Genomic DNA, 21,383 nt, shown 5'->3' with positions numbered 1-21,383 from the left:
CATCTTCTTCAGGCGTCTTGACCCCCTTTGAGATCTGAATCTCCACCTTTTAGCCGTGGGTGATTCGTAGACTAGAGATAACCCGAGAAGCGATATCATTTGAATGTCTACCCCACTTGCATGCATAGAGAGGCGGCAACGGTGATGAAGGGAAGTTCCGGCCCCGCGCAGCATTATATGTGGGCATTTTTCAATCAGTCAGATGGTACGTCAATAATCTGCCGTTGGTGCTTATCCCGCCTGCGACTACAGCGTTCAACGTTCAGAAGGGGGGGCAAAATGGTGCGTATTCGTACCCCAATTGTGGTCCAAGACGTTGACACCGGTGCTCTCAAGGAAGTTGAAAATATCGGGTTACATATCATCGTTGTCGGCGCAGGTTTGGCTGGTCTTTCTGCTGCAGTATCATGCGCGTTAGCCGGCCATTCTGTCACCGTCCTGGAGGCAGCAAAGGAACTTGCAGAGGTATGTTCACTTCGCCAACACAAGATCAAGTAATGACATCGACTTGCTTAGGTTGGCGCTGGCCTTCAAGTTACCCCTAATGGCTCGCGCCTTCTCAAAATCTGGGATCTTCCTCAAGCCATGTGGGACCAGGCAGCTGAACCAACACAGTTGACTGTACACCGATATTCCGGGGCAGTGCTGGCCCGTGAGGTTGACTTCGATAAGAATATTCGAAGAAAATATGGGGTGCCTTTCGTTGATCTACATCGAGTTGACTTGCAGCAAGCCTTGTACGAGCGAGCTCAGCAGTTGGGAGTGAAAGTCCATCTGAACGAACGCGTACAACATGCCGATCTCTCGGTGCCGTCGCTAACTACTACTTCGGGGCACGAATATCACGGTGACCTAATAGTTGGAGCCGATGGCTTGTGGTCACGAACTCGTGAATGCTTTCTAGGGACTGCTGATCCGCCTAAGCCGACAGGGGACCTGGCATATCGAATCGTTCTATCTTTGGTTCAGATCAAAGAGCCAGCTTTACAAGAATGGGTTAGCCATCCAGAAGTCCACTTTTGGATTGGACCTAAATCTCACGCTGTTGGATACTCCTTAAGGGCTGGTAGAATGTATAATCTCGTGTTGCTTGTACCAGATGATTTACCTCCGAATATCACCAAGCAACCTGGAAATGTCGAAGAAATGAAATTGCTGTTCGAAGGCTGGGATCCCGTGTATGCAGAGTTTGACCGGTCTCTTTGTTTTCTGATTCCAATGACTAATTCAATCACAGTCTCACTCAGCTTCTAGGCTACGTTGACAGAGTTGACAAGTGGAAACTGATGCATAGTAAGGAGATAAAGAAATCGCTGCTATTACAACAGACTGACAGTGTTGTATGACAGGAGAGGAGCTGTCATCTTGGATTAACGAAGCCGACAATTTTGTCTTAATGTGAGTCTATTAATATCATTTCCACAAAGTTGAGCATTTCGGGACACCAAATAACATCTGACAGAGGCGATTCCTGCCATCCCATGCTTCCATATCTTGCACAGGGCGCTAATTCGTCCATGGAGGATGGAGCGGCCCTGGGGACGATCTTAAAGTCCGTCACAAAGAAGGAGCAACTTCCAAATGCGTTGCATATGTTTGAAAAACTTCGAAAATTAAGGAGTGAGGCTATAGCTAGGGAGACATTCAAGCAGGTATGCACTACTTCCTATGTCGAGCTCTAACCTCATACCCTCCATCATTCACGTATACAAACTGACTTCGGAGGCTATTGGCTGTAGAGAAATGATTTTCACATGCAGGATGGCCCTGACCAGGAAGCACGAGACGAGATATTCATATCACAACTCGCCAAAAGAATCACTGGTGCTTTTCCCAGCCGATGGTAAGCGTCACTCTTGGTAGCCTAACAGGCGTTCGATTCTAATTACGTACAGGACGTGCCCGGTTGTCCAACCATGGATATATGGATATGATGCGATAGCCGAAGCCGAAAAAGTGCTCAAAAGCAACGGGCTCCACAAAATTAAGGAAGATTCCCTGCCTAAGACAAAGTCCTTGGTTCAAGATGAAGCGGTCAAGGGGAAATTTATCATGGGCATTTGAGCTTCATATTCACCACTTAAATCCGCAAGAATATCTCTGCTTAAGGCTATTTGGGAGGTAGCATTATTAAACATGACATTGAGATTGATTAGAAATATCTTCGTGAGATGAATCACCAATTGAATTAGCACACTTCCCCTACTGAACCGGTAATCATGGATTACTGTGGTCGAGCTATATGATAGGATCAGCCAGAACCAATCTCGCTCGCCATGAATGAGTTATCCGCTTGAATTATGGCATTTCTCGCTAGTGCCTTGTGTATATGGTGGGGATCCAAGAATGAGAGAAAAACGTGAAGAAATTTGGCGCTACCCAAGAGCTTACTTCGAATTATCTTCCTGACAATCGTAAGCATGTGTTCTTAATCCAATCCTCATAGTGCTCTGGACATCACCGCTGGCCGAATCTCGGCAGTACAATTAGAAAGTCCTAGTACTTCCATCTGGACGACTAGTAATAATCTGTTTCCATGATCAAAGCTCACTACTGGTCTTTCTTCTCATTTCTAGCCTGAAGGTCTATTGTTTTCAGCGATGTTGAAAAATTCAGAGAGGTATTTATTTTCTCATGTCCTCTTTGAAAACTCCCACAAAAGCATCCCCATGGCCTTCACCCACCCCAAGCTCCTCGGCTACGCCATGTATGCTTGTCAAATTACTTCCGATATTGAGTCCCCTTCTCTCCCCGGCCACAAACCCAGGGTCTGTCTTCCAGCCCAGAGCAATTCTCAAGATGTTCCTGATCCGTCCTTCGTTCAGCTCACAACGTTCATCCCTCGCCCCTTCTTTGCCTCCACGCCAGGCGACGTACCCGTCCGGACGGACTAAAACATAATCGTAATCTTCCCATACGTCCTTGACGTGCTTCTCTCCGGCATCCAGCTGGACATGCGTCAATGACATCTTCATTGCCTTGGCTACAGCTTTGAATGTCTCCACCGGGCACGTCGTCTTGTCATCGAAGCTGAAGAAGTCATTGGTCGTTTGAAAATCACTTGCAACCTTTGAGAAGTCCATCAAAGACCACTCTGTTCCATAGAGATCCACAATACTTGTCTGATCATCCCTCAAGAATACATGCGGCGCCCTGTGTCCGGGCCGTGTACTCGGGGTATAGTTCATGTTATCGAATCTCGGCTCCTTCGTCCCGTCGCTCACGATAACTTCACTATTCAAATATCTCAGGTCCAATTCCACTCCACGGTCAATGTTTTCGGGTCCCACGCTATCCAGGTGCCTTGCTACCTCAGCTCGTGCTTTTTCTCCTTCCTCGCTCTCCTCGAGGAAAGTTCCTGTGCTCGGTGCGGTCATAGCACTCATGATCATAGGGGTGAACTTGCCGATATGGGCGTCACAACGTTCGAGGCGCATCATCATGTTCGGTCTGCGCTCATTCGTATATGAAGTAACAAGATTGATTCCGCCGATGCCTTTGTGTAAAGCAGAGAGTCGCCACGCTAGCGAGAAGGCGTCTTCTACGCCGCTGTTCATGCCATAGCCACCATGTGGAGGGTTACGGTGAGCAGCGTCGCCGCAGAGGAACACACGGCCGTGTCCATCACGACTGACATAGAAGTCTGCAAGACCAAAATTCGGACGCCAGGCATTGGCCAGCAAGACTTCGTCGATTTCAAATTTGTAAGGCTTGCCGAGACTGCCAAGGACTCGATAAGGGATTTCCTCGGGATGTTTCTGGAGCTCTTTGATGGCTGCGGCATCAGCAGAGCAAGGTTCGTGGCAGGTAAAGGTGTCGACGTCGTCTTGATTAATCATGAAGCCGCCGTGGAGGCCAAAGGCGTGCCACCACTTGCCGAATGGGCAATGCTTCGCGAGTTCCTTGGACCGAAAGTGGACCATGAAGAAGGCACCTGGCCTTGGTAGAGAAAATCACCGCCATGTTAGCTGGTAATGTTTGATAGGAGGACGGAATACCCACAGAGGTCTCCCCTGGAGTTTAATACCGACACTGTTCCTTACTTTACTCTGCGCACCATCTGCGCCAACCAAGTAAGGCGCTTTAATCTTCTTTTGTTGATTATCCATATCTGTGAAAGTAGCAGTGACTCCATCATCGTCTTCCTCGAGCGATATAAATTTATAGCCAATGTGACTCGTGATGAGGGGTTCGGCGAGGCATTTTTTCTTCAAAAACGCTTCGAGCACTATCTGCGAGCAACGCTGACCCGGCTCTGCAGGTTGTGAGCCATCGTTATTTGCGTGAATCTTGGCGCGATAATCGTCGTTGCTTGGGATATGCTACCAGAAGAGGTCAGTGTGATCATTCGTGGAAGTTAAACCTTCTTTTCATCAAGTCCAAAATCACTGGATCAAGACTCTTGAATTGAAGACTTTTTACTTCGCAAACGGATTCTCTTATTATATGACGGACATACCCATCGACTAACAAGCTTTTTGTTCGGCCCGCAAGTGTTGAAAAAAACTGTATCCCACTCACTATGCTGAGGTACAGACCCGGGTTGTTGTCGATATTCCTCGACAAGCCCCATTATACGCAAGATCTCCATTGTATGGCAACTGTTGTTGTCCATCTTGGGCCAGCGTGTTGTCTCGGTATTCCTTTCGCATAGTGTGCATGGTACCCCCCAGTTGTGCCAGCCTAAGAGCTGTCAACATCCCAACCGGGCCCCCTCCTACTATGAGAGTGCCTTGGAAAAGTTCTGTGCCTCCTGCCTCGATGGAGCCCATTGTGAAGTAATTGGAGAAGGACGACAGATGTAGTATACAGAACTATTACAGATTGAAGTTTTGCTCAAAATTGCTTTGCGTCTGATATCTCTAGATCTGCGGGTTGAATTGACCTTTCAACACTATGACTGACTGGGCATAGCTGATGCTTGTGGCGAAGTTTTGGGCTAGGAGCTTTTCTACCTCCACAAGGGGAAGATGGAATCTAGCTCCCGCTGGAATCGTATCCCAAAAGAGTACGGATTTTGGCCAGCTCCGATTGGACGTCTGGGCCATGGCCTTATCAAGCGATTCCGTCTTCGTAGCTTGGGCAACATTTACCAGTTACAGTTTACTGGTAATTTTTACTGCGTTTGCTATTGGCCCATTTTCTTACCAAAGATATTTTAACTCAATTTGTACTCGCTACTTTCATTATTCCGTCGATCAGCACGACTACGCCGAAAGAATATAGGCTACTTTACCTGTACAAATGGCCCCTAGTACAACGAAGATGAGAAGCGTGCATGGGTTGCATGGGCTGCCATCAACTCAGTCTGCGTCTTCCAAGTTTTGCTCGTACTCTACAATGTGGCGAATTCAAAGGCGGGTGATTGGCATGGTACAAGGATCCTGAAGGATTCCAAGTAGTGGACCAGCTGAATGTACTGCTACTTACCGGAACCTGACTAGTCAGTCATCCGTATTGGCGTATACAATAGGGACCCACGGCCTAAAGCGGATACGCTTCCGGCCCGCCCCTTTCGATCGTCGCTGTAATCTCCGTACCCTGTGAAGAGAATGCCTGGCGTAATACACTAGTAACTTCCGGCAGCATGTTGAGTGATTCTTCATGGAATTTTCATGAAAAAGCTGTCATTACAGAGTCGGTGATCACCGTGCTTTCTGGGACGTGCGGAACGCGCGGACCGCGCGGGCCGCCATCCACTCGCTGCAGCTATGGCGTTATTAGTATTCTGCTTTTGAACGGCGTGCTGAACTTATTTCTTGACGCCATCTAGTCTCGGTGAAGGTGTTGCACAGTCACCAGAATGCCCGAATCTACCATGCCGTCGCCCATCGGTAACCAGCAAGATGAAGAGAAGACCTTACAAATCCCTGTCTCTGAGAGCCCTGTTTTGGACTCAGCTCTTCCACCAGAGGGCGGCCTTCGAGGTTGGCTATGTTGCGCCGGCGGCTCCTTAGGTTTGTTCGCTACCTTGGGCTTCTTGAACGCGTTGAGTTTTTCCTTCCGCGAAAAAGCTTGATGATCGGTCCTTTTGCTGACCTGAACAGCATTGGTATCTTCCAAACCACCTATCAAGAGACTCTCTTGAAGGACTACAGCTCTTCCGATATTTCGTGGATTTTTACAGTCCAGCTCGCTCTCATATGGGCTCCGGGTTCCCTATTCGGCCGTATCGTAGATACCTACGGACCGCGCCCGGTCATGCTCCCATGCACCATTCTTTGCCTGTTCTCACTGTGCATGACAAGTCTTGCCACCGAATACTATCAGATCATCTTGGCACAGGGAATTGGCTATGGCCTCGGAGCGGGAGGAATTTTCACCACCTGCTTGGTCTGCGTGAGCCAGTGGTTCGTCAAGCAGCGAGGTCTTGCTATGGGAATTACTGTTGCGGGCAGTAGCATTGGTGAGGAGAGGATTATCCTATCAGCGTCAATCATGTGCTAACCTAATGTGTGACCAGGGGGCGTTATATTCCCATTCTTTCTGCGACTGGTGATGGAAGACGTGGGATTCAATGGCATGGTACGCTACACAGCGCTGTTCATAGGCATAATTTTAGTTGTCGCCTTCTTTCTGGTCACTGCGCGTCTACCTCCTAAGAAATGGGACTCGGAAATGGCATGGATTGACTTCAAGCTGTTCAAAAATCGAGGCTTTGCCTTCTATGCCCTCGGCTCATACTTTGTGATGTGGGGATTATGGGCACCTTTCGATTATCTTCCTAGCATGGCCCAATTGTCGGGAATGTCGGATTCGCTGGCCCTCTACCTGATTGCTATCGTGAAGTAAGTTGCGTCAACCTTGTTGTTCCTGGCTGAGCTGACTCGAGGGCAGTGCTGCTTCATTTTTCGGAAGAGTTATCCCCGGGCACATCGGAGATAAGGTGGGATACTTCAATGTCATAGTTGGGTCCGCCTTCCTGAGCTGCATCGCGATTCTCTGTTTATGGCTGCCTTTTGATTATCATTCTTCGGATGCCGGCCTCATCGTTTTCGCTGTGGCCTATGGCTTCTTCAGTGGCGCCTTCGTTAGCATCATGATGCCATGTTGCGGAAAGTCCGGCAGCATAGAGACCCTGGGGAGACAGATAGGTACTTATCAGGGTGTTATAGCTATCTCGTAGGTCTTCTTTGGCCCACTGAACTGATTGGCTTTGTTTTCTGTACTGACATCTAGCAGCACTCTTACTGGCCTACCGATCATGGGAGCCATCTTAGGACGACAGCATAATTCGACCTACATGGGCATGCAAGTATTTGCCATTGTGACCATGTTTGTCGGTTCTTTGCTCCTCTTGGTCTCTCGTAACATCCTAGCTGCGGCTCACGGAACATGGAGATACTGAGCCTGTGGCGATCCGCAACGTCGTCAATATCATGCATATAACAGTAATGCTCAGGCAGTTCGAGCATTCTGGGCTGGGGCGGGCCCCCGACCCGGACCTTGAAGGAACAGGCCTAGCGGTCATGGAGGGATGTGGAAGATGAAGGTACACAGCCACGACCTAACCCCGGAGAGAGAAGCCGGGGAATACTGCGAAAAAAAAAGGTTTCGCGGCCAGGCACCAGACCTAAATGAACGTAGCAAGAGATGATTAAGGAGAAAAGCGGTGGAAATGCATGGAAGCGGTTCTATTCTTATCTTTGGTAATTATATACGCCATCGCAAGCGTGGCTTTTATGTCTTGTTTATCTACCGGGGCGTTCTGGATGGCTCATCTTCGTGCTTGACAGACGAAGCGCCTGCATAGTTCGAGACCCTCACAATTGAGCCCCGAAGGGTTCCTAGAAGGTTGCTTGTTTATTTATATTGAATCTACAAAGTATACAAAGGTCAAATATGGCAACACATAATATAGGAAAGTGCCTTTTGTGGTCTTTCTTCGCATGATAGATAGGGTCAAAAGAGGATGTTTTGATCGGCGAAGAGGGAACCGGTAGAATCGTCTGTATAGTTTTGCGTTGCGTGACTCCAAAGCGAAGCCTTCTTTTCGAAAATTAGGCTGGTTGGTGATATGGATCGAAAGGCTTGGAGATCATATTGCTAGTATCGCAAGAAATACTTGCATCTCAAGTTGAGACTGGTTCGAATGCCATGCAGATGATCATTCTCCCGAGATCTATGGGAGCAAGTTGTGTCACAATTAAGGGCCCCTTACAGTTACGAAAGAGGCATGAACGCAAGTCACTGGGGACCCGCATCGTTGACAATCTCAATATTCAGTAACTAGATATTCAACACGGCATGTGAGCCTACCTGCCGGCCTTCTATTTCTCCGAGACCCACCCAGCGCCCTGTGGAAAGATACTAGGCGACCTTTGCCTATCACAGATGTGAATCCACTGCGCTTCATGTGGGTCCACGTATGAACTGAAATAACCCCTTGTCCTAATTCAACATACACTCCCTGACTCATCACAAAATGATATTAAAACGCCGAAATACCCGAACCCGCGTGCAAGTACTGCGCCTACAATTGCTCGCCCTTCGAAGTCTTCATCCGTGCACTTGACCCAGCCGACGTCAACACCATGGCACCAACATGGAGAGCCACACGTCTCCTCCACGGAGTCCGAGCCATAGTTGGCGGTCAAGGACCCCCCTTTGATTCTCATGCCAGGCTGGCCACAAACAGCGGAGGCGTTTAGCGGAATCTTTGAGCCCCTTTCAAAGCATTATCAATTTTTCGCGCTCGACCCCCCCCGGCTTGGGTGATTCGCCTCCTCCCCTCAATGGCTATGATACTGCGAACGTGAGCAAAGTCATGGCCGAAGCTGTTCACGATATTGTGAAAGAAACACCGTATCATCTGGTTGGCCATGATGTGGGCGGCTGGATTGCTTATCCTTGGGCCGCTCAATTCCAATCGAGAATCAAATCGCTCAGTATCCTGGACGCCTCAGTGCCGGGTTTCCTACCCCAGTTTCAGTTTCCATTGACTCATGACACCAACAAACGTCTTTGGCAATTTTCATTCAACGCTCTCCCTGAATTGCCTGAAATCCTGACTCGCGGCCGCGAGCGAGAGCTTTTGAATTGGTTCTTCAAATTGAAGGTTCATGCAAATGATTTCCCCAAGGATCAATTTGAACGCTATATCCAGGTTTACTCAAGACCAGGAGCGATGAGTCGGGGGTTCGAGTACTACCGAGCTTTTGGGACAAGTGCGAAACAGAATCTGGAATTTGCAAGGAAACCACTCGAGATCCCTGTCCTAGCTTTAGGTGGCGCCAGCTCCGTTGGTTCGGATATGATTAATTTGGTCCGAAAATTCGCGACCAATGTTTCCGGAGGTGCAATCCATGACTGTGGACACTTTCTCCCCGAAGAGCAACCATCTGCTACCGCGCAAAGACTGCTGGAGTTTTTGGAGGCGAACCGCACAGAGTGAAATTCCTACAAGATGTCGATTGAACTATGCTCTCACTGGGTGATGCTTGTTGACGTGAATTGCTGTTTATGGATTTGATTGCGGTTGCGCTCCCCAGGGTGTGTGTTTGTACTGTAGACACTGTCATTTCTTTTTCTACTTGGGTCAAAAGTCGCTGACCGAGCAATGCTTCTGAATGTTGATGATGGTGTTGGTATTCGAACCAGGGTTTTTCCAGGTGGTTTGACATTGTGAATCAAAATGGGAAAACGCTTTTTGGTGTGGGTGTGTTCAAAATAGAGCGCAGTCAAGAAAGCTGAGTAGTGGGAGAACGAATGAGCTGCGGAAATTGGGGTCGACTTAAAAGGATATGCAATGCCATGTCATGATGGACTAACTCAGATTCGAGCTCATCATTATATGCAAGATAATCGTGAAAGTTCACGAGATAATATGGATTCCACTTCTTTCATCTAGTTTGCGGATTGAATGGCCGCGCGTTTATATATATCCTTCTCCTTCATTCCATCAGTATACAACGTTTTCAAAACCCAACTCAACTACCCATGAAGCATTAATTGCCTGCAAGAATCAAGCTTGCCTACCATTTAAGCTGTGAAGAGAGCGAACTGCCTGTCGCAGGGGTACTTTTCCTCCAGGACGCTCGCAATCGTTCACGTGGTCTGTGAGTTATCTAGTCTTAATGATTTCATTCAACACTATACTTCGATACATAATCACCTGGGGTTGATGCCCATTTTTGAAAAATTTTCGGACCATTGTAGACTTGCAGTGCTTTTGCACCTGGTGCATACTGGTTGTTATCTAGCAAAAGTGATTCTTTGCTAGCGGTATCTGAGCTCTGTTGGATAGGCGATGCTATACTCAATCCAAACGGGGGCAGTAGTGCCTTAGGGTCAGATACTATTCATTTTGTCTTACCTATCATTTTGTCCTCAAGAAGTTTTCTCTCCCTTTACCGAACTGAAAAGCTAGCAGGTGCTGGGCAGACTCTGGGTTCAGATCATGATGAGACTGGGCAAACAATGGAAAGAAAAAACAATTCAGCACAGTAAACAGACAAAATTGTCTTATATTTTACAAGAAATAAGTGCTTCTCTTTGACAAATTCCTCCTGCCAGTGGTTCATCACGCATATACAGCTCGCTCATAGCAAAGGACGATATCGCTACAGACAACGCAGACAACGCAGACAACGCGGAAATTCCTGAAATGATGTTCACATGTCAATTGCGTTTTTCGTCTAGTATTCTCCGTTATAATTGATAGCCCAGCAGACACCAGGGAGATGAGGTTCTGCCGAACGATTGCACACTTTGTGACTAATCATAATTGGACGCTCAGCAGCCCACTTTCGCTTCTTGAGATTCACTTAGTCTATCACTACCGTTTAATCATATGTAACGTGATAATTCCCGGGGACAAGCTTTTAGGTCATCTTTCGGCAGGTTAAGGTGTTATTCATGAGAGTTGTGATGATGTCGGAATGGATGGAGTAACGCCACAATACACGACAGGTACTTTACCCAGCATTTGGTTGACCACCAATTATGGTGTAACTTCTCACGATTCCCACTAGCTTCCATGAGTCTTAAGAGTGTTGTTTTATCGATTGACCATCAACCATTTGACTACTAACCACACTGACGTCGCGTCGCCAGAGCGGGAGAGAAAGGCCGACGGAAGAACGTAAATCCCCATCAAATTTGTCGTCCAAACAAGCGCATCATCGGCCACTCCCATCTCCATCTTATCCTTTCCTCGCTCTCGCCCTTCTGTTTGGCGTGTCTTTTGTCGTGTCGATACCGTCAATCCACATTCACCTTCCTCTCATCATGCGGACGTCTCTTCTGGTGGCTGCTTCAGCCGGCACGATCGTGACCGGACTGCTCGGTAAGAGCTCCTCGGACTCGGGAAGACGAATCTCCAGCACCTTACTAATGGCCCATCTTTTGCTGGAACGATAGCCTATGCCGTGTACTTTGATCACAAGCGTCAGACTGACCCCGAATTCCGCAAGTCTCTGAAGCGCAACAACCGCCGTCTCGCCAAGGTCGTCAAGGAAGAGGAAGCCGCCCAGGGTGCTGAGCAGCGCGAGGCCATCAAGGCTGCCGTCCAGCGCGCCAAGCAGGAGGGATTCCCTGCCGACCTTGAGGAGAAGGAGTCCTACTTCATGAGCCAGGTCGCCAAGGGTGAAGGTCTCTGCGCCGAGGGTACGTCATCAGCGCCTCGAACTTGGGGATGAAATCAATCGACAACCTCACATGGGATGCTAATGTAAATCTCTACCTTGATAGGCACCGACCAGATCGAGGCCGCTCTGGCTTTCTACAAGGCTCTCAAGGTCTACCCCCAGCCCAAGGATCTGATCTCCATATACGACAAGACCGTGCCCAAGGAGGTCCTGGAGATCTTGGCGGAGATGGTGGCTATGGACGCTGGTCTTAAGCTGGGTGGCTCGTTCACCGGCGAGGGCAGTGCCGACAACCACGGTGTCGAGTAAACGCCCCAATGTCCCAATTTCAGGCCGGTTCGGTCCAATCTAAGCGCGCCTGGATCCGACTTCACATTGGAAAAATTCCCTTGGCTCGCCTTGGCTGTAATAATCCTCTCTCACCATCTTTCTCATCCTCCTCTTTTCTCCCCTCGATCCAAACGCCCTGTCTCCGATCTCCACTATTCCCTTTCTTTCGTGTGTACTCTTGTATAGGTATTGGGTCTTGGCCCGAGCCGGTGGCATCAGGGGCCTTGGTAGTTCTCGGCGCCAATGATTGATTTTATTTTCCGTTCCCCGTTTTTGTCTGCATTTTTTCATGGGAAGGAAGGTGATATACAGGCTGTATTTTAGAGTGAATGAAAAGAATTTTCGAGCAAAGGGCTGCGAGATAACGCGTAGAGTAGATCATCGACACGATGAAACAAGGGTACTCAGGGGGGGTACCTGGCACGCGGTATGAAGTCAGAGCATAACGCAGGTCCCCACCATGTATCAGAGTATCAGATTGGAGACGGGACGCAGAGCCCTAAAGGGCACTTGTGCTCTAGTCGCCGTGGTTGGACTCTTTGACCCTCATGAACTCCACTTCTTTGGTTTCCTCCGATCCCTTTTCCCTCTGCTCCTTTTTTTAAAGGCTCTTTAATTTAACGATACCTGTTTTGTGATCCTCTGCGTTCAGTCACTCGTTCCTTCCGCGCTTCGCGCTGTCGCTCTCTCCAGCCCATCGTCAATCGGTTCTTTTGTCTTGATCTCTCCTCCAGTTTACCGTCTTGACCGTCTGACTCCAAGTTTCACAATGGTTGCGGTACGTGCTGCCTCTGGCGCAGACGGATGCGCAGAGTGCCCATGGTCCTCTGATACCTATGGTGTCAACAGTTTTGATTTGGGACGAATCAGTATACTAACGCGGCCTATAGTCCGCCGGTCGATTCTTCACGGCCGCCTGTGCCCTAGCTGGCTCCGCATTCGCCCTGAAGGCTCTTGAGGTCGATGGCAAGGACTTTGTCAACTCTGATACCAAGGAGCGTTTCCAAATCATCGGTGTTGAGTGAGATCGCCCACATTCGCTCACCCGCGCAATCTACATTTTTCCCGCACTCCTTACTTCCACCCCCGCAATGCGCTCTGGCATCTGACGTGTGTGCTATCACAGTTACCAGCCCGGAGGCACCAACGCTGTCAACACGAAGAGCGATCCGTTGACCGACAGCGATGCCTGTATGCGTGACGCGGCTTTGATGCAGCGTCTGGGTATCAACACCATTCGTATCTATAACATCCAGCCGACCCTGAACCACGACAAGTGTGTTTCTATCTTCAGTGAGGCCGGAATTTATATGATTTTGGATGTCAACTCCCCTCTGCCCAACGGCTCCCTGAACCGTGCTGAGCCCTGGACCACCTATGACGCCGCCTACTTCGAGCAGGTCTTCGGTGTCATCGAGGCCTTTAAGAACTTCGAAAACGTGTTGGGCTTCTTCGCCGGTAACGAGGTCATCAATGAGGACGCTACTTGGCTCGCCCCCGCCTATGTTCGCGCCGTGGTCCGTGACATGAAGAACTACATCGCCAAGAATGCTCCCCGCGCCATCCCCGTTGGTTACTCCGCCGCTGATGTTCGTAACATCCTTACCGACACCGCTCACTACTTCGAATGTGAGATGAGCAACTCTACCAACTCCCGCATTGACTTCTTCGGCCTGAACTCCTACTCCTGGTGTGGTGATGCTTCCTACAAGTCTAGCGGCTATGACGTTCTAACTGAGGATTTCACCAACGCGACCGTGCCCGTTTTCTTCTCCGAGTACGGCTGTAACGAGGTGACTCCCCGTGTTTTCACCGAGGTCCAGGCTCTGTACGGCGAGGAGATGACCCAGGCTTTCTCCGGTGGTCTCGTCTACGAGTGGACTCAGGAAACCAACAACTACGGACTGGTGATGATTAACAGCACCGACGTCGTCACCACCCTCGTCGACTACGACAACCTGCAGGCCCAGTTCAACAAGATTGATATGTCCCGCATTGAGAAGAGCAACAGCTCCCAGACATCTGTCAAGGCGGAGACCTGCAGCCCCTCCATCATCACCTCCGGCAAATTCCTGGACTCCTGGGATCTGCCTGCCACCCCCTCCAACGTCTCGGACTACATCCAGAGCGGTCTGCCCAACGCTCCCACTGGTACTGCTGTCACTGTGAGTGGCGGGGCCATCTCCCAGACCGTTTACGACTACACCGGGAAGAAGATTACTGGTGTCGAGTTCAAGGTTCTCTCCGGTGATCAGGTGAACTCTCCCTCTGGCAGCAGCAGCAGCAGCAGCAGCAGCGGCACGACATCGTCTTCTTCCTCTACCGGGACCTCCACCTCCACCAATGCCGCCTCGCTAACCGGTCCCTCCGTCGCCATGGGGGGCCTTGGTGGTCTCTTCATGCTGATTGCGTCTCTCCTATAAAGCGACGGACGATTCGATAGACAGAGCATACGTATATGACTGGATATACGAGGCTCGTCGAACGTTTGCGCTTATTTTCTCATTCTTATATTTTTCTTTTTCATTCTTAGTAGATTATCTTGTTTATTATTCGGGCATGTCTCATTCTGCCGATTTTCTCAGACCAGTCTGCTCTATTCATAGAACGCCCGGATTTAATGTTCCCTCCAACGATTGAATAACTGGACCTGCATTGTGGTCGAAACAATGGTTCATCATGTCCATCTCTACTCCAGTTTGCTTGGTCAAAGCGCTTGTATGAGGACAGAATCTCGCAATAAAATCAGATCTGAGATATGCAACAGATATATAGATATAAACAAGATTGACAGAAGATAGAAGGGCTTGAAATGACCGGGTAAGAGATCGTATGGAGAAACGAGTTTTCAATCGCAAAATAACCAAGTAAGCGCGCGCAACAAACATTTACAACGCCCTAGCCTTCCCTTTCCCCTTGCCAGAGGACTGAGACGTGGAGAATGCCCCCGCTTCAAGAGCTGGAAATTCTTCCCATTCTTCGCCAGTCGCCCGGCTTTGTTCTTCGGCCAAGCTGAGCTGAATGGCAAAATCCAAATCAGTCATTTCCTTCCGCTGGCTACTCTCGGCATTGCCCTTCCCTGGAGATGACAGAGTACGTCGTCGCATTCCCTTGGCGTACTTGATTGGAATGGACGGCGTGAGATCGACAGGTGGAGAGGCAGCCACTTCGTCGAGAAGACTGAGGCGGATAGCTTCGGCTATATCATCATCCACGGGGTCATCCGCAGCATCGTGGTAGGGAGAGGACGAGGATGATAACTCTGCCACCCCGAACGAACTGGGGCCAGTAGTGTCAGGAAAAGAGCTGGCAACGGAGCTTGCCGCGACTGTCGAGTCACCCTGCTTGATCGCGTCCCCAGCATATGCTTCTTGACTCAAGAGTTGGGCATACTGGAGCAGCTGTTCCTCGTCGATATCTGGACCGAGGAGATCTACGCCGAACCTTTGGCTCAAATGAATTCTTTCCTTCTCGTCTGCGATCTTCTGCCGCTCAATTTCGACGCGCTCATCCTCAATGAAATCGTTGATAGCACCTCGTCCACTGTTATTAAATCGCTGTCCATCACCAGCTCCATTGTCACCGCGCATTGCCCGGCGAAGGCGTCGCTTGCTAGTCTTGTATTGTTCTGCAGCGGATGAGCTGTACGACCAATAACGCAGATGCGTGCCAAGAGAGACCATTCCCCGAAGGTTTGTGGGATCAGGATCCAAGCAGATAGCACCAGTGGCGAAAAAGTTGTTTCCAACCCCAACCATGGATGCTTCTGCCTGTACGAGTCGGCGACGAGCGCGAGATGAGAATCGAGAATTGATAGTCCTGATCGGGCGGGTGGAGGATACTAATGGATCCCAGGCTTGCACCAGGCCATCATTTCCACCATGCACAAGGTACAACGATGTCAACGCCACAGAAGAAACCTGAGGCGATTCGGTTTGGATAACATGGAGCGGAGGGATGGAGTTAATCACATCCACATTCTTGGCGGCAAGTGCGCGTATATCCCAGACAAAGACAGTGCCAGCTTTTGTTCCTACTGCAAGATATCGCGCTCGTTGCCCAGGAACTTCGAAATCCGATCGTGGCTTGTCCATGTGTGGGAGCATTGGCGAGGAGGCAGTGGAAGAAGACAAGGAACTTCCAGACATTCCGAGAAGAGGATCCTCCTCCGCCGTGAGGATAGCGAATGAAGAATTGTCCAATGCACTAGTCGTGACTTCCACCGACTTAACATCGCCAAAGGTGAGATCGGAGATCCGCCACAGCGTGTTGACGTCAGAGATGGGCTCATTTGACCGAACTGACGATCGCGACAGGGGAGTGTCAGGGGCGGTTGGGCTCGGCAAATAGATGGGTCCTCCGAACAATGAGGAAGGGAGTTGTTCGGCTTGTGATTGGGAAAGCGGCGGTATCGAGTTCAAGTCGGTTCTGGTGACAGAGCGAACAAAGCGTCGGATCGAGGCTTTCTCGGGCTCGCCTCCTCCGCGAGCAATGAGGAGAACTGATTCACCAGAACTATGTCCATCATCGCCTGCGAAATCAACGTGCAGATCACATCGCATGTTCCAGCCTTCGCAAACCTTGCGGAAGTGCTTCGGTTTGTACGAGAAGAATTTTTCGATTTCCTTCGTCTCCGCCGCGATCTGCTCTGCCTGGAGTTTCATAGAGTCAGACGAAGATCGTGGGCTGTAACTGCCATCAACCAGATCTCGGCTAAAGGGATCTGGGCGTGCTGTACGTCGACTCAATTCAATAATGCTCCACCGCGTAGTTCTTCCAGTCTTCCAAGCGAGTTCATCCATCTGCTCGGGACTCAGCTTGACTGTTGAGGGGATGTCAGGTTGGCTGGGAAGATCCGTGAGATAGAAAATTTCACCGAGGGCATTGAGGGCAACAGCCCAAGCTCGTCGTTGGGAATGACGCTTGGGTGAATAATTGTCGTCCACAGCAATTCCAATAATAGGAACACCAGGACTGAGGACCCATTTGGCAGTCACTTGCCCTCGTTCGAACCGTCGCTCATATGCTGGATGAGGACCCAGCGCATACGCTGAAACCACACCGGATGACGAACCAGACATCATAGCAATCAAACCGCCGGTTGTCTTCAGAATAGACGATGACTTAGCAATCCAGACGGAGCAAACAGAATGCGAAGCCGTCTTCACGGCAGGAATACCCAGGTGAGGGCGAGATTCCAAGTCCGAGGAATCCAAAAAGCGTCCCCGCTGCTCCATCGTCGAGATAAAGTAGCTCCGACCACCTGGGCAACCCTCGCCATATATCATGCCATAAGGTTGGCTCACATCCATTGAGTTCGGCACGCCAACCATGTCGCCAGACCCAAGACCGTAAGGTACATCCCCCGGAAAAATGTCCGCAAAATGCCGGAACATCTGGAGATCAGATAATCCCCAGGTGCTGACTTTCACTGCCGACGGATCGCTAGCAGAAGCGACGCCCTGCTCGGAGGCGCCGTGGATGAAACTTGGGTCCTTATTGGAGCTGTTGAAAGTCCCGTGCATTTTACTCACAGGGAACATCAACTGCGAGGTGTATGTTGCCACTGCACTTCCGTTGCGAGCGTTTGCCGAGCGTACAGTTCCATGCTTCTTGGATGGCTGAAACTGTGCTGGCTTGCCTCGAGACAGCGACCGCATCAGACGGGTTCGCAGGATATACTCACTGCGCCACGATGCCAGTGCTGTCAGTCGCGCAAAGAATCGCCGATCTGACATCAAATCCACGCCATCTGCTGCAGGACGATGTCCATTCTCCGCTGCGTGGGGACCCGGGAAGAACCGGGAGAAGGCGATCCTCCAAGCATGGGGAGTGGTGACCAGGGCGTGAAACCGACGAGATACCAAGGTGATGGCCGAGAGGGACTGGGGAGGTAGGTGCGACAAGATGTGCGTAAGAACCTCTGAGCACACACGTTAGCAGTGGCTCTTCTGCGGGGGCGGGGCAGTTTGGGTGGATTCATACCATTCGGCAGAGACTCCAAAGGCACATTGAATTGGCCTGTTGATGCGACGACTCGAAAAGCTAGATTGGCGTCTTTTTTGGGAGTTCCAGCATTCTCATACAGGCTCACACGGTTGAGTGGCGAAGATGGCGGGGCTTCCTCAGCCTCGCTCAGGGGCGGGTGATCCGCGCCTGGCGACGGCAGGTCCGAGCCTGCAAAGTCTCCGGACACCTCATGGTGGAGGATTCCAGAGACTGAGCGGCCATCGAAGTCATTTCCATGCTGGGTAGAGCTGGTTTTGGCTTGGGATAAGTCAGGTGAAGTATGTTGAGATACGACGGTCGAGTCTGATTGCATAAAAAGAACTGGGGGTTGAATCGAGGTGGAAAGCGACTGAGCCAGTAGCTGAGCCTGGACCAGTCGAGACAAGGCAGTTAAGTGTAGAGGGCGTGGGAGGCGTAAACAGGCGAGGCGTTGCAGGAAGAGAAGATATGAAGGCGGAAGAGCGAAGAGGCAAGTTATAGCGGCCAACACGCAAATACAATGAGTCACGAAGATTCATCGACCAAGTGGTCCCGTAGAGTCTGACACGCTAACATATCTTATTGAATCTTCTTGCTTTGATCACTTCTATACATTGATTTTAAATCGATGAATATTGCTCCGAGAGTGAAACGTTGAATTTGCTGCTTGGCCGCACTTGAACGCGTCGCATGGCACGTGACAGCGCGAGGCAACACCCTGCAAGCGCAGACTCGAGCAACTCGCAACGTCACTCGTCGTAAATGACGGTCGGCTAGTGATTTGATCATTCATCGTCGTATACTAAAGAGCAGGCTCTGTCATTACGCACAGCCAGACTTCCAGGTGGTCCCGCAATCCCGACAGTTGGCGCGCGCATATTCGCGGCCAACGAAGCAACATGCCGGGCATCAATGGTGAGTACCTTTTTACACTTTTACACTTTAAACCCCTTCTATTTTCTACAAAAACCCTGACCCCATCGCTAGATGCGGAGACCATCCGGATTCTCGTGGCAACGGACAACCATGTGGGATATAACGAGCGAGACCCTATCCGTGGGGACGACAGCTGGAAGAGCTTTCATGAGATCATGTGTTTGGCCAAAGAACGTGATGTCGACATGATTTTGCTAGCGGGAGATCTATTCCATGAGAACAAGCCCTCGCGTAAATCTATGTACCAAGTCATGCGTTCGATCCGGATGAACTGCTTTGGCGACAAGCCCTGCGAGCTGGAGATGCTCAGTGATGCGAGCGAGAGCTTCCAGGGCGCATTCAACCATGTCAACTACGAGGACATGGATATGAATATTGCCATTCCAATCTTCTCCATTCACGGGAATCACGACGATCCCTCCGGGGAGGGCCACCTGGCCGCCCTGGATCTGCTCCAAGTGTCAGGGCTTCTCAACTACTACGGACGAACTCCTGAGTCGGACAAAATTGAAATCAAGCCAGTCTTGCTCCAAAAAGGACGAACAAAGCTCGCTTTGTACGGCATGAGCAACGTTAGAGATGAGCGACTGTTCCGCACTTTCCGCGACGGTAAAGTGAAGTTCTTCCAGCCCTCTGTGCAGAAGGATGACTGGTTCAATCTGATGTCGGTGCATCAGAATCATCACGCTTACACGGAGACCGGCTACTTGCCCGAGAACTTCCTGCCCAGCTTTATGGACCTGGTTATTTGGGGGCATGAGCACGAGTGTTTGATTGATCCTCATCTCAACCCAGAGACAAAGTTCCACGTCATGCAGCCAGGATCATCTGTTGCAACATCGCTAGTCCCGGGAGAAGCGGTGGCGAAACACGTCTCGATTGTCAGCGTCACAGGCCGCGATTTTAAGTCCGAATCTATTCGTTTGAAAACAGTCCGGCCTTTTGTGATGCGAGAAATTGTATTGTCTGAGGAAAAGGGGGCTCAAAAGCTGAGCCGGAAAGACAACAATCGTACCGAGGTGACTCGGTTCCTCATGTCCATTGTCGAGGAGCTGATTGAAGAAGCTAATGCCCAGTGGCGGGAGATGCATGGTGAACCTGATGAAGGGGATGGGGAATCGCAAGAGACTCCCCTGCCACTTGTGCGCCTTCGCGTCGAGACATCCACGCCAGAGGGTGGGGTCTATGAATGCGAGAATCCGCAGCGGTTCTCGAACCGTTTTGTGGGCAAAGTCGCGAATGTCAATGATGTGGTACAGTTTCATCGAAAGAAAAAGACCGCTACATCGAGAAAGACGGACGCTCATATCAATGAGGCAGCTACCTCAAAGTTGTCAGCTCTGGATACAGTGAAAGTCGAGCAGTTGGTGAAAGAATTCCTCGCTTCACAATCGCTGAGTATTCTCCCCCAAAACTCGTTCAGCGATGCGGTGGCTCAGTTTATCGATAAAGATGACAAACATGCCATGGAAATGTTTGTCAATGAATCCCTGGAGGGACAGGTGAAGCATTTGATGTCCTTGGACCGTGACGCAGATGATGTGGATGACGAGGAAAGGGCCCACAGCTCCTTGGTGACAGCCATGGAGAAATATCGCACACAGATGGAAACGATGTTCTCCAAAGGGACTAGGAAACGTACCACTGGCGGAAAAAAGCGGTTCAAGCCCAAGCCGGACAACTGGGACTCTGAGTTTGACGGTTCGTGGGAAGATCAGCCGGGCGCTCTTATTCATTCCGATAACGAAGGTGGAGATCCAGCTGAAGAAGAGGCTGGCGAGGATGGCAGTACGCCAGCCCGCAGCCGTGCGACAACAACCACGACGCGTGGCCGCGGCAGAGGCCGAGGAGCTGCGCGAGGAGCGGCAACCAGTTCCCGGGTCACGTCAACCAGGGGTACCACTGCCAAAGGACGCAAGAAAAAAACCATTTCCGATGCATCGGCGTCTGATAACGACGTGATCATGCTCGATGATGCTGCAGACGATAGCGAAGCAGCCCACGTCATATCCGATGAGGACGACGACGACGACTCCCAGGCATTATTTGTGAAGCAACCCCGTGCAACGGCTACCTCGAGGCGGGGAGCCAAGACAGTATCCACCACTCCTGCTTCCGGACGTCGAGGCGGCCACAAGGCTGCTTCTCCAGCACCCTCGTCGGCCACTGTTGGTGGGACCGCGCCTCGTCGAGCGGCTGCGCGATCTGCCAAGCCGACTCAATCAACATTGAACTTTAGTTCGCAGGCCAGTGCTCCTCGATCATCACGGCCAACTCGCACCACTCACAACCTCAGTGTCATCAGCGACGACAATGACGACGATGACGACGATGCCTTTGAACCCATGCAGAGCTCGAGCTCAAGGCGGCGACGGTAATTGTCACCTTGCATTTCAATTATTACATTCTAGCGCATTCTAGCGTTGATATACTCTGATATGATCCTTCACGAATGCATACACTATGATACACTGAAGAATTTATTTGCACTCGTTCCCATAGTAATGATCTCTTATGGCCCCGAGACAATTGTGAGACTCA

General features: G+C 50.4%; 8 protein-coding genes across 8 annotated transcripts; 6 read left to right on the top strand and 2 right to left on the bottom strand.

Moving 5' to 3' along the window:
- Window positions 1-279: 279 nt before the first annotated feature.
- Window positions 280-2,064, top strand: N7477_004270 (uncharacterized protein; the record flags this gene model as incomplete). The annotated part of the gene is made up of 7 exons (XM_056965933.1): window positions 280-465; window positions 517-1,178; window positions 1,238-1,293; window positions 1,350-1,398; window positions 1,463-1,652; window positions 1,761-1,843; window positions 1,896-2,064. The coding sequence occupies 7 exons, from the start codon at window positions 280-282 to the stop codon at window positions 2,062-2,064; spliced, it is 1,395 nt and encodes a 464-aa protein (XP_056822714.1).
- Window positions 2,065-2,624: 560 nt separating this feature from the next.
- N7477_004269 (uncharacterized protein) lies at window positions 2,625-4,772 on the bottom strand (the record flags this gene model as incomplete). The annotated part of the gene is made up of 3 exons (XM_056965932.1): window positions 2,625-3,939; window positions 4,003-4,322; window positions 4,539-4,772. The coding sequence occupies 3 exons, from the start codon at window positions 4,770-4,772 to the stop codon at window positions 2,625-2,627; spliced, it is 1,869 nt and encodes a 622-aa protein (XP_056822713.1).
- Window positions 4,773-5,818: 1,046 nt separating this feature from the next.
- Window positions 5,819-7,348, top strand: N7477_004268 (uncharacterized protein; the record flags this gene model as incomplete). The annotated part of the gene is made up of 5 exons (XM_056965931.1): window positions 5,819-5,988; window positions 6,048-6,406; window positions 6,464-6,788; window positions 6,838-7,122; window positions 7,183-7,348. The coding sequence occupies 5 exons, from the start codon at window positions 5,819-5,821 to the stop codon at window positions 7,346-7,348; spliced, it is 1,305 nt and encodes a 434-aa protein (XP_056822712.1).
- A 1,419-nt stretch (window positions 7,349-8,767) lies between these two features.
- Window positions 8,768-9,394, top strand: N7477_004267 (alpha/beta fold hydrolase; the record flags this gene model as incomplete). The annotated part of the gene is made up of 1 exon (XM_056965930.1): window positions 8,768-9,394. One exon carries the CDS (start codon window positions 8,768-8,770, stop codon window positions 9,392-9,394), a length of 627 nt encoding a protein of 208 aa, XP_056822711.1.
- Window positions 9,395-11,229: 1,835 nt separating this feature from the next.
- Window positions 11,230-11,897, top strand: N7477_004266 (TOM complex receptor protein TOM20; the record flags this gene model as incomplete). The annotated part of the gene is made up of 3 exons (XM_056965929.1): window positions 11,230-11,287; window positions 11,362-11,607; window positions 11,692-11,897. The coding sequence occupies 3 exons, from the start codon at window positions 11,230-11,232 to the stop codon at window positions 11,895-11,897; spliced, it is 510 nt and encodes a 169-aa protein (XP_056822710.1).
- Window positions 11,898-12,687: 790 nt separating this feature from the next.
- On the top strand, window positions 12,688-14,341 carry gel2 (1,3-beta-glucanosyltransferase gel2; the record flags this gene model as incomplete). The annotated part of the gene is made up of 3 exons (XM_056965928.1): window positions 12,688-12,696; window positions 12,809-12,939; window positions 13,045-14,341. 3 exons carry the CDS (start codon window positions 12,688-12,690, stop codon window positions 14,339-14,341), a joined length of 1,437 nt encoding a protein of 478 aa, XP_056822709.1.
- A 465-nt stretch (window positions 14,342-14,806) lies between these two features.
- Window positions 14,807-18,240, bottom strand: N7477_004264 (F-box and WD domain protein; the record flags this gene model as incomplete). The annotated part of the gene is made up of 2 exons (XM_056965927.1): window positions 14,807-17,841; window positions 17,904-18,240. 2 exons carry the CDS (start codon window positions 18,238-18,240, stop codon window positions 14,807-14,809), a joined length of 3,372 nt encoding a protein of 1,123 aa, XP_056822708.1.
- A 565-nt stretch (window positions 18,241-18,805) lies between these two features.
- N7477_004263 (MRX complex nuclease subunit) lies at window positions 18,806-21,220 on the top strand (the record flags this gene model as incomplete). The annotated part of the gene is made up of 2 exons (XM_056965926.1): window positions 18,806-18,821; window positions 18,894-21,220. 2 exons carry the CDS (start codon window positions 18,806-18,808, stop codon window positions 21,218-21,220), a joined length of 2,343 nt encoding a protein of 780 aa, XP_056822707.1.
- Between the last annotated feature and the right edge of the window lie 163 nt (window positions 21,221-21,383).

The sequence above is a fragment of the Penicillium maclennaniae genome (genome assembly GCF_028827695.1).
Source record: "Penicillium maclennaniae strain IBT 15551 chromosome Unknown utg000004l:1.0-3007600.0:1.0-3009580.0, whole genome shotgun sequence".
NCBI classification, from domain to species: Eukaryota; Fungi; Ascomycota; class Eurotiomycetes; order Eurotiales; family Aspergillaceae; genus Penicillium; species Penicillium maclennaniae.
This window is presented reverse-complemented; position numbering and strand designations above follow the sequence as displayed.